Here is a 12,117-nt window from a genome sequence, read left to right as displayed (position 1 = left end):
TATAGCATGTCACAGTACCCACAGTTTGGTCTGTGCTCATTATATCAATCACTGGTTTGTCTGGTCCAGGCCAGTCAGTGGTAGGGTTTGTGGTTTTCTGAAGTTAGTTTGTATGGCTGTTGATGTTATGTCATACTTTTATTGCTCTTTTTTCTTTTCAGCATCTGAAAAAATGTTCTCAAAATGGCTCAGAATGTCTGAAGAAATCGAAAGATTCTCAGAATTGGTAAGAAACTATAGATATTCCCACATGCAGCTGCCATGGTTACTAGAGTTCCGTGATAAATCAGCAGACTGAGATGTTTCTGTGCAGTGTCAGTCATCAGTCACGTAAACAGATGGAGCTGTAGACCTACACAGACAGGTCAAAGTTTCTGGGGAGACAATAAACATAAGCTGATGGTCTTGTTTAGGGCTGCAGATTCTCTCTCTGTCCCTCTATGGAGAGGAATATGCCGAGTCATGCTGGAATGTGCCTAGTCATGCTGGAATGTGCCGAGTCATGCTGGAATGTGCACTATCAGGGAGTGATTACTATTGTTGGGGAGAAATCAGCATAATCAGGTCACTTCCCAAGTCAAATACATCGTAGATATTATTTCAGTCACGAGAAGCCCGTTCAGCATGTCCACCACATCATGACTAAGGTGTAAGTAAGGAACGTAGGTGTATACTCCCGGTGCCCAGGTGTGAAGCCCATATTGGTGTCCCCCACTGTGATATTGCTGGAATATACACCGATGCTAGCATGAAGACGACCCATCAGCTGTCCTGGAAATTTTTTCTGTGTTTTTGATTCGTTGCTCTGACTTACTGGTGACTGGATCATCCATAAGAATAAATATAGGGTCATATAGGAAACACGAGTAATTATAGGTCACGTAGGAAACGAGTAATTATAGGTCATGTAGGAATTACGAGTAATTATAGGTCATATAGGAAACCTGAGTAATTATAGGTCACGTAGGAAACGAGTAATTATAGGTCATGTAGGAATTATAAGTAATTATAGGTCATATAGGAAACACGAGTAATTATAGGTCATATAGGAAACAGGAGTAATTATATGTCATAGGAAACAGGAGTAATAATAGGTCGTGGGAAACACGAGTAATCATAGGTCGTATGGGAAACACGAGTAATTATAGGTTGTATAGGAAACATGAGTAATTATAGGTCATATAGGAAACAAGAGAAATTATAGGTCATATAGGAAACACAAGAAATTATAGGTCATGTAGGAAGAAGGACCGACACTTCAGCTTCTTGTGTTGTTTTGATGTGACTATTCGGTACAGGTACTTGTATCATCCACTAGCCTGATAACCGCACTCCAGCATGTAGCAAAGCCTCTCGCTGAAAGAATACAAGTTGAAATCCATGCATCAGTCTTCACTGATATCACTGCTTCTTAATGCTAATAAGAGTACTAAGTGAGTCAGTGCATTGGGTGTCATGCTGCTTTGGAAATATTTCAGTTATATCATGGCGTGTTAGCAGAATGCAGTGAGCCTCAGGTGATGCCGGTGTTAGAAATGTACCACTGAAACACATGAGCAAGGGTATGGTGCTGACAAACCAAGTGACATCTTGGATGTCCAAAATTATGTTCATAGAATCCTGGCATGCCTAAGGGAATTAACTCTGCACAGTGACTAGTGGCACTTTAGATGACTTTGCCACCCATGCCAGCTTAAAGGTATTGAACAGGAACGATAACGCTTCAGTCCGAGTCCTACATGAAATCTCACAGGTTATTGTAACACTCCATTTGTTCTCTTGCCTGACGTGACGATATTGTTAATAGTTGTTTTGTATCTGCACATCCACAGAAAGAGAGAGTGAACATCCTGGAACAGCAGGCTACAGCCCTACAGACGAAGATTGTCGAGCTGCAGCGCAGTCCATTTGCTAGAATAAAACAGAATGATGTCCTATGTGATTGGTAAGCCACAGAAAGCAGAACCCTAACTAGATGTGCCACCAGAACACTACCCTAACTAGATACGCCACCAGAACCCTCACTAGATGCACCACCAGAACACTACCCTAACTAGATGCACCACCAAAACCCTCACTAGATGTGCCACCAGAACACTACCCTAACTAGATACGCCACCAGAACCCTCACTAGATGCACCACCAGAACACTACCCTAACTAGATACGCCACCAGAACCCTCACTAGATGCACCACCAGAACACTACCCTAACTAGATACGCCACCAGAACCCTCACTAGATGCACCACCAGAACACTACCCTAACTAGATGCACCACCAAAACCCTCACTAGATGTGCCACCAGAACACTACCCTAACTAGATACGCCACCAGAACCCTCACTAGATGTGCCACCAGAACACTACCCTAACTAGATACGCCACCAGAACCCTCACTAGATGTGCCACCAGAACACTACCCTAACTAGATAAGCCACCAGAACCCTCACTAGATGTGCCACCAGAACACTACCCTAACTAGATAAGCCACCAGAACCCTCACTAGATGCACCACCAGAACACTACCCTAACTAGATACGCCACCAGAACCCTCACTAGATGTGCCACCAGAACACTACCCTAACTAGATACGCCACCAGAACCCTCACTAGATGTGCCACCTGAACACTACCCTAACTAGATACGCCACCAGAACCCTCACTAGATGTGCCACCAGAACACTACCCTAACTAGATATGCCACCAGAACCCTCACTAGATACTAGGGCTGGGACGATACACCAACTGTGCGATCCGATAAGTATCACGATACCTTCTTCACGATCCAATATGTATCACAATACTTGTAAGTGCTCTTATCTGTGATGTGTAAGCCATCTTTTTCATAGACAGGATAGTCAATACATGGCACACTGACGATTTACAGCTGGCAGTGTCAAGTATGACGCAACAGATGAAAATATTTACTTTTTCGTAACTAATTTTCACTACTAATTAGTCTTTGGTGTAACAGCCATAAAGTAAACATTTAAAGTATGAATCTATATTTTGTTCTTAGTGCGTGACTAAGATCGATACTTGTTTCGGAAAGTAAAATATCGCGATCCACCGATGCATCAGTGTATCGTCCCACTACTACTAGATACACCGCCAGAAACAACAGGCACCTTAAAGAAAGAACATCAAGGCTGCATATGAATGACAATATCTTCCTCTTCTCCAGACATAGGTTCAAATCAACTTCAAAAAGCATTTTCGTTTCTTTTGATTCTTGGCTGGAAACAATTGGTACAGAAAGAAATGATTTTGTGTGTTTTTATAGTGGATACAGTCTGTCAAGCAATTGTTGCATTGTAATGAGCTTGACAATGAATGTCAAATTATTTCCTTTCAGTGAAGAGTCAGCCAAAAAATTATACCAAGAACTGATGCAGACACCAAAGGGTAAGGACATCACACCATTGTCTGTGTGACTTGTTCTCGATATTCTTTTCCTTGACCGTCTGGACAACAAGGCAAGCTGTATGTTACACATTACCAACTCAGTGGGACCCGTGAAGATCCAGGGTAGAATAGGTCTGCAGCAACCCATGCTTGCCGTAAAAGGCAACTATGCTTGTTGTAAGAGGCGACTAACGGGATTGGGTTGTCAGACTCGCTGACTTGGTTGATGCATGTCATCTATCCCAATTGTGTGGACCGCCGTCCTATAGCTGTAATATTGCTGAGTGCTGTGTTAAACAACAAACCAACCAACCAACAAAATTACAATACTGTGACGTCAAGTTTAAGGAATATTGATTACTCCAATTTGACTTTTGATGTGAGCTATATACTACCTGTTACAGATGGGAATTAAGTAAGATTCCGTTTGATATATTACCCCGTATCTTTTACAATTTGACTAATAGTCACTCCTTCATATTAGCGGTAGACTGACTTACAGTGTTTTGTAGAGCACTTCCGATTCATGACAGTTAAACATACTAAGTGATCACCAGCCTTACCCAGAGACTTGCCTTTTAAATATTCAAAGGATGGACTTTAAGAAGGATAGCATGTGATTGGTTTAAACATTGTGGAGACAACAGAGATAGTATCAACAGTGGTTACTAGTCTTTGTTATTGTGGGGGCGGTCGGGTAGCCTGGTGGTTAAAGCGTTCGCTCGTCACACCGAAGACCCGGGTTCGTTTCCCGACATGGGTACAATGTGTGAAGCCCATTTCTGGTGTCTCCCGCCGTGATATTGCTGGAATATTGCTAAAAGCGGCGTAAAACCATACTCACTCACTCACTTTCTTATTGTGACGAGCCTCAGGGTTACAGGATAGCATAGGTTCCATAAGTTGGTGTTTGCTTCAGAGAACCGCGGGAACTTGATGGACCACACCAAGATGGTGCAGCCTGTCGTCAAGTGTGTGCTGGTCAGGGACAAGTCCGTCGTGGATCTCTACACCTACCTGGGGTGAGACCTGACATCTTTTTCCCTCACGAGGAATATTCAGATACTGAGCCTAGGTCTTACGTGTAACACTTTCCTGCGTCTCGTTGTACAAAACAATACGACTGATAAGTCGATGTTAAGGTATGGGAGTTACAATCACTTTTGCGAAAAATCCTGGATTTGTTTTTACACCTGGGCTTAGAGCCTACTTCTGTCATTCCCATCTACAAATATTCAGATATTTAGCCCAAGTTTCCCTTTTAGCCTTCCTGATCATACAGGGAGCCATCTTTGATTTAAAGCAAAAGTGTTTTCATTCAGAAAATCTTGAATATCGCTGAAAGCGGCTTAAAAGCTATGTCACTCTGAGTCTTACACGTTTGTTTTGTGGCTGTCAGTAAAGTGTCGCAGTGTCGCTATGAGCTGCAGAAGATCATGCCATCCCTGGATCAGTGCTGTGATGAGATTACAGCGGCCAGCCGACAGCTGATGACCAACCAGCAAAACCGGCAGCAGGACATCTGGAACATGCTCAAAGTCGTGGTCAGTTGAACTTCCCATCTTCCCCAGGCAAGGGCGTCGACTAGCCTTTTTTTCAAAATCTTGTTTCCACCCTTCCCACATCAAGCCCACTTTCTTGTGCTAAACGTGATTGGACTATCGCACATATTAATAGTCCAATCAGAGAATGTTTCACAAAGTCAACATTCACGACTGGTACACCTTCGTATGTCTTTGTTGGCACGAATATGTCTTTTTCATCTTTTAAACACCCCAACAATTGGCTATGTTTTTGTGTCAGGGATGAAATGACAAATGTTTTCATTATCTGATCGACAAGGTCCTCGCCTATGGTACTCGTCATTTTTGTGAAGCTATACGAGATAATAACAGAAATCTGATTGGATATCGCATTTTTATTACAAGGGGCACAACTTGTGATCTACGCGAGATAGTGCCAGGGTCAAGTCCAGAAAAGTGGCCTTCATGTAGCAAGGGTGAAAAACTAGGTTTTGATATAGGTTAGTGGACGTGCTTGCCTGGGGAAGATGCCTTCATGTGGCAAGGGTAGAAACTAGGTTTTGATATAGGCTAGTGGACACGCTTGCCTCGGGAAGATGCCTTAGCGTGACAAGGGTAGAAACTAGGTTTTGATATGGGCTAGTGGACACACTTGCCTCGGGAAGATGCCTTCATGGCTAGTGGACATGCTTGCCTCAGGAAGATGCCTTAGTGTGGCAAGGGTAGAAACTAGGTTTTGATATAGGCTAGTGGACACGCTTGCCTCGGGAAGATGCCTTAGCGTGACAAGGGTAGAAACTAGGTTTTGATATAGGCTAGTGGACATGCTTGCCTCAGGAAGATGCTTTAGCGTGACAAGGGTAGAAACTAGGTTTTGATATAGGCTAGTGGACACGCTTGCCTCGGGAAGATGCCTTAGCGTGACAAGGGTAGAAACTAGGTTTTGATATAGGCTAGTGGACACGCTTGCCTCGGGAAGATGCTTTAGCATGACAAGGGTAGAAACTAGGTTTTGATATAGGCTGGTGGACACACTTGCCTCGGGAAGATGCCTTAGCGTGACAAGGGTAGAAACTAGGTTTTGATATGGGCTAGTGGACATGCTTGCCTCGGGAAGATGCCTTCATGTGGCAAGGGCAGAAACTAGGTTTTGATATGGGCTAGTGGACATGCTTGCCTCGGGAAGATGCCTTCATGTGGCAAGGGTAGAAACTAGGTTTTGATATGGGCTAGTGGACATGCTTGCCTCGGGAAGATGCCTTCATGTGGCAAGGGCAGAAACTAGGTTTTGATATAGGCTAGTGGACATGCTTGCCTCGGGAAGATGCCTTAGCGTGGCAAGGGTAGAAACTAGGTTTTGATATGGGCTAGTGGACATGCTTGCCTCGGGAAGATGCCTTAGCGTTTCTAGGGTAGAAACTAGGTTTTGATATAGGCTAGTGGACACGCTTGCCTCGGGAAGATGCCTTAGCGTGACAAGGGTAGAAACTAGGTTTGGATATAGGCTAGTGGACACGCTTACCTCGGAAGATGGAACTTCCAGGAAATTAATTTCTTTCTTACTGAAAACTCTTATTTTCTATTTCAAATTCTCCTGTCATTGCCAGGATGTCAAAATATTATGATGATTACAAATATGTTTTTTCAATGTGTTTCTTACATGATTATTGAATAGGTCTTCAGGAACCCATGCTTGCCGTAAGAGGCGTCTAACAGGATCGTGTGGTCAGGCTCGCTGACTTGGTTGATGCATGTCATTTTATCCCAGTTGTGTGGATCGATGCTCACGATGTCAATCACTGGATTTTCGGTCCAGACTTGAATATTTACAGACCACGGTCATATAGATAGAATATTGCTGAGTGGCATTAAACAACAAACAAACAAAACGAGACACCACCTATACATGCATCATTGAAAAATATTCATATTTTTGCTGAAGGAATGCAATATTATTTTTGAAGGATATTTTTGGGGGAAAAGGTAATTTACTATGTGATAGTTGGAAATTCTTGCAATTATTTTCAATTGATAATAACATTTTGTGTCGAATGAACAATATCCATGCTGACATGTTCACTTCACAGCGGGTCCACGATTGACTGGTTTCAGGTGAATCAAGGCAAGCAGTCTGGTACTCTTGTGCGGTCCAACTCACGTACCAGCTCTTCTGGACCATCAAGTCTGGCCAGCATGTTTGGCACTGCAACTCTGATGTCCTTCCAGACAAGCGGGAACCAGGAATCTCTGCGGGTCATGGAGGAGTCCAAGGAGCGCTGCAAGAAGTGAGAGTTCTCTCTCCTTAACATTGTTGCATGGTGTACTTGCTGTAGGCAGTGTGGAGTCTTGACTGGCTCAACTACATAGTATGGGAATATCATCGTAGGAAGTTTGTTTCTTATTCCCCGCCCCAACAAAGTTGGCTGGGAATATTGAAATAGGTTCCGTTCATGCGTGCGTGCGTCCCGAAATCATGTCTGGAGCATAACTCAGAACCCGTTAAATATATTTCTACAAAACTTTGCATGTCTATCAGACTCATGCTGAACTGGTGCCTTTTGCTATTAAGGAATTTTAGAAAATTTTATTTTTTATGTTTCCATGGCAACAAGTTGGACTAAGGTTCTATAGGGTCGAGTTCGTTTCCAGAGCATAACTCAAAACCCATTGAATACTTTCTAACAAAACTTTGCATGTCTATCAGACTCATGCTGAACTTGTGCCTTTTGCTATTAAGGAATTTTAGAATATTTTATTTTTTACGTTTCCATGGCAACAAGTTGGACTTAAGTTCTATATGGGTGGTGTTCGTACCTGAGCGTAACTCAAAAACTGTCAAATACTTTCTTACAAAACTTTGCATGTCTACCAGGCACATACTAAACTGGTGCCTTGTGCTATTTAGGAAATTTAGGAATTTTAGAAATCTTTATTTTTTATGATTCCATGGCAACAAGTTGGACTAAGGTTCTATAAGGGTGGAGTTCGTTTCAGGAGCGTAACTCAAAAACCTTTAAATACTCTCTTACAAAACCTTGCATGTCTACCAGGCACATACTGAACTGGTGCCTTTTGCTATTAAGGATTTATAGAAAATTTTATTTTTTATTTTTCCATGGCAACAAGTTGGACTTAGGTTCTACAGGGTAGAGTTTGTTTCCAGAGCATTACTCAAAATCCATTCAATACTTTCTAACAAAACTTTGCATGTTTACCAGACACATACTGAACTGGTGCCTTTTGCTATTTAGGAATTTTAGAAATTTTTATTTTAACGTTTCCATGGCAACAAGCTGGACTTCTATATGGGTGGTGTTCGTTTCAGGAGCGTAACTCAAAAAACGTAAAATACTTTCTTACAAAACTTTGCATGTCTACCAGGCACATTCTGAACTGGTGCCTTTTCATATTTAGCACTTTAAGAATTTTTTTCATGGCAACAAGTTGGATTTAAGTTTTGATATAGGGTGGGTTCACTTAGTTACTAGAGTATAACAAATAAATTGTTAAATATTTCCTTGCCAAACATTGCATGTCCATATATAAAGCACATACTGAACTGGTGCCATTTGATATTAAGGAGTTTTAGAAATGTTTATTTTAGAATTTCTATTGCACCTATATTGACATGGGCTAAGAGAAATGTTGGGTCAGTTACATGGTTTGGGACCATAACGTGTTAAAATGGGTGGCGGATATAGATGACTTTGTCGACTATACGCTTGTTTGTTTGTTTGTTTGTTTTTTTGTTTGATTGTTGTTTAACGCCGCACTCAGCAATATTCCAGCTATATGACGGTAATCTGTAAATAATCGAGTCTGGACCAGACAATCCAGGGATCGACATCACGCAATTGGGATCGATGACATGCATCAACCAAGTCAGCGAGCCTGACCACCTGATCCCTTTAGTCGCCTCTTATGACAAGCATAGTCACCTTTTATGGCAAGCATGGGTTGTTGAAGACCTGTTCTAACCCAGATCTTCACAGGTTTTATCGTAGAAAGAAATAGTGAATTCTACTTTGAATTGATTGTTGGGAGAAATAGTGAATTGAAAGCTTTTCAATGATGTGGTCAATTTAACAGAAATTGTCAAAGTTTCAGTTCAACCATGCACAACTTTGACAGTTTCTGTCTTCATTTTCCATCCAGTCTCGGAGTTACAATGGAAACCACAAAGAAAATAACACTATGCAGATTGTCAGAAGAATTTGAGTTGCTTACATAATTCATATGTTTGGTTAGGCCATACATTTCTCTGTAATTTTATTATTTACGTTGTATGATTTTATTATGTTTTGTAATGATAGCTAAAAGTATATGGTTTCAATACCAACATTTGTTTGGGAACAGTTTGGTTCCTCATGAAGAAAACAATACAACAATATAATGTTGTGATCCATTGAAATTCTCTCCAAGTGGGTTGAGTTGGAATGGCCCAGTTGTAAACATCGCAGAGTTATGTCCCTTCTCTGAGCATGTACGTACAGTGATCCCTCGCTACAACGCTACCTTCAGGGACCAAATAATTGATGAGCGTTACAGGCGACCAGCAGTTTAACTGAGGTGGAGTCATAGGTGGTAGATGACCAACAAAACAGTATACATGCTCTGCCTACCTAACAAGATCTACGTTGCCTTTTCAGAGTTTAAAAAAAGATTAGAATAGTAGTTGTTTATGATCCATAGTGGAAAAGATTTATCAGGTGTTATGCGCTTTGAAAAAAACACATTGCAATGATCAGCTGATAACATCATATAGAATGACCATCAATCATTATGAATACGGAAATGCCTAGTGTGAGGAAGGCCAAAAGGCTGCTCTCCAGATCTACTTCTTCACTTGGTGGTCTTCTTGGTATAGAACCTTCACCAGAGCTACAGATATGCCGTGTATGTGCGTAAAATCCCCCCCCAAAATATTGAAAACCCAATTTCTTTCAATTAATTTGCGTACAGAAAAACTCAAATGTCACTCACTCACTCACTCACTCACTCACTCACTCACTCACTCACTCACTCACTCACTCACTGGGTCGTATCATTGTGAGTAAAGCGGGGTGTGACAGTTAAAAAATATTCCACTGACAACTGGGTGTCTGACAAGTGGAAGGACTTGAGACGTGATCTGTACTAGCTCTTTGATGATTGGTTGATCTGTATGTATTGATCTGTTCCAGGATGGAGGAGATGATGCACAGTCTCCGGGAGGAACAGGAGGAGAATATGTCCCTCATGGCATCCTTCAACGATGTCATCGATATCGCTGACCCCACCAGCTAGGACTGCCAACGCTCATTCCAGCTTCACTCAAGGGACATTGTGCATTAGTGTGGTATGGAGTGAGTGATGTGTCCTTCCGGAAGCTGTGGAGGAATATGTGTCCCCCTGGATGCTGTGGAGGGATGTGTGGCCCCCTGGATGTTTTGGAGGAATATGTGGCCCCCCGTAAGCTGTGGAGGGATGTATGTCCCCCTGGAAGCTGTGGAGGGATGTGTGTCCCCCTGGAAGCTGTGGAGGGATGTGTGTCCCCCTGGAAGCTTTGGAGGGACGATCAGGATTTTGTCATTCCAGAGATAATGCCGATGTTTTTTTTATTATATATTTTTTTTTTTTCATCTGGAAGCCATATTGTCCCTAACATGCCTATGTGGCTAGAGATTACCAGGGCTTTGTTTGTTGTGTTAATAAGATCCTGGTTTTAAGGACGTCATGCTTCATCAACAACTATCGTTAGCTGCTCCATTGTTTTCACCTCAATGGCAACAAGTGTTAGTGAGAAGTGGTGGACAGACCCCAGGTGTCATCGTCAGTCATACGAACACCATGTAGGGTGGCAAGTGGTGAAATTAGATCACACTTTTTATGGCTGATGTAATTTATCAAATAATAATTAATGGACTGTACATATCCATCGTTTAACCTCGTGGCAGAATCATGTTTATAATAACCACACATCATCACACAAATATGCATAAGTGACGTTTGAATGAGAATGAACCATGACTGTGATTGCGTGTTAGTGAGTTATTCCTCTGCCTTGTTGTAGTGTCCTCACCAGTCTTTTGAGATTCTGTGAATGTGAATTTATTATGTTAATTGGTCTGTCTGTCAGAGGTTAGGAGTATGATCGGCAATAATGAGAGCCTGCTTTATGTTCAGTCTCGGTGGTCCAGGGTAGAGTCTGCCCCCAGCTCCTCCTGCTGCAGACCGCCTTCGTGGTCTAGTGGTAGAGCATCTGCCCGGAGAGCAGAAGGTCCGGGGTTTGATCCCCGGCCGCATCATACCAAAAGATGTTAAAAGATGGTACTTGTTGTTATGCTGTCTGGCGCTCGGCATTAAGGGGCTAAAAGAAGGACTGGTCGGCTCGGAGTCAGTATACTGTGTCTGAGTTGGGTATTCATGTTAAACTGCGGCATGGTATCTCAGTGAGCTAGCACTACAAATCGGCATCAGTCTGGACTAGTACAAGCAGACACGCACGCACACGCACACACACACACACACACACACACACACACACACACACACACATGCACGTCGCTATATAAGTGCAATAATCTTTGACGGGACTGTTACGATATGTAATATTCATCTTGTGCATCACGTCCCCAAATATGTCAATGGGACATCACGTGACTTCATGTACTAACTTTCGGAGTAAACCCAACTTCAAGCAGACGCCTCCTGTGATCCTTAAGTTATGCATCATTCTCGAATACAACAAAACGCATAACAAAACAGCGACGTTAAACCCAATTTCACCTCACCTTCACCTCACCTTCACCTCACCTCCTGCTGCAGGTCATACAAGGCGAATAAGTGGATCAGGATCATTCCTAAAGGGGATCATCTCACTAAGACGATCGTAACGACCATACATTAACATTTACGAAAGTCGTGGCGCTCACGATTGCTTTGTTGAACAGGCCCCAAGGGGTCGGCTCAGTGACTTTTTTCATATCGTGTTATACCTTAATGGCATGGGAGGCTGCTCATAATATCAATCATTGGTTTGTCTAGTCCATACTTACCTGTTTACATGCCATCATCATATAGCTAAGTGTTTGTGGATGGAAATTAACCAAGAATGTCTACTGGCCCAAATAGTGATAACAAAGCAATACCCTACTTACCCTTTAAATACCATTGACAAAACTGGCCAGGTCTAGAGATTAAAAAAACACA

The 12,117-nt window shown here is 42.4% G+C and overlaps 1 protein-coding gene across 1 annotated transcript in view; it reads left to right on the top strand.

Moving 5' to 3' along the window:
- The window catches only part of LOC139469415 (inhibitor of nuclear factor kappa-B kinase subunit alpha-like), a 37,743-nt gene extending 26,409 nt beyond the window's left edge, over positions 1-11,334 (top strand). Inside the window, exons 14-20 of the mRNA XM_071251580.1 lie at positions 162-226; positions 1,833-1,945; positions 3,354-3,403; positions 4,323-4,425; positions 4,803-4,947; positions 7,039-7,211; positions 10,110-11,334. Coding sequence (XP_071107681.1) covers positions 162-226; positions 1,833-1,945; positions 3,354-3,403; positions 4,323-4,425; positions 4,803-4,947; positions 7,039-7,211; positions 10,110-10,212 — 752 coding nt within the window. The 3' untranslated portion in view covers positions 10,213-11,334. The remainder of the gene's footprint in view (positions 1-161; positions 227-1,832; positions 1,946-3,353; positions 3,404-4,322; positions 4,426-4,802; positions 4,948-7,038; positions 7,212-10,109) is intronic.
- The last annotated feature ends 783 nt before the right edge of the window (positions 11,335-12,117 follow it).

Source organism: Haliotis cracherodii, unplaced genomic scaffold (assembly GCF_022045235.1).
Source record: "Haliotis cracherodii isolate W230 unplaced genomic scaffold, xgHalCrac1.p SCAF_2, whole genome shotgun sequence".
Lineage (NCBI taxonomy): Eukaryota > Metazoa > Mollusca > Gastropoda > Lepetellida > Haliotidae > Haliotis > Haliotis cracherodii.
Note: the sequence above shows the minus strand (reverse complement) of the source record. Positions and strands in the feature narration are given on the sequence as shown.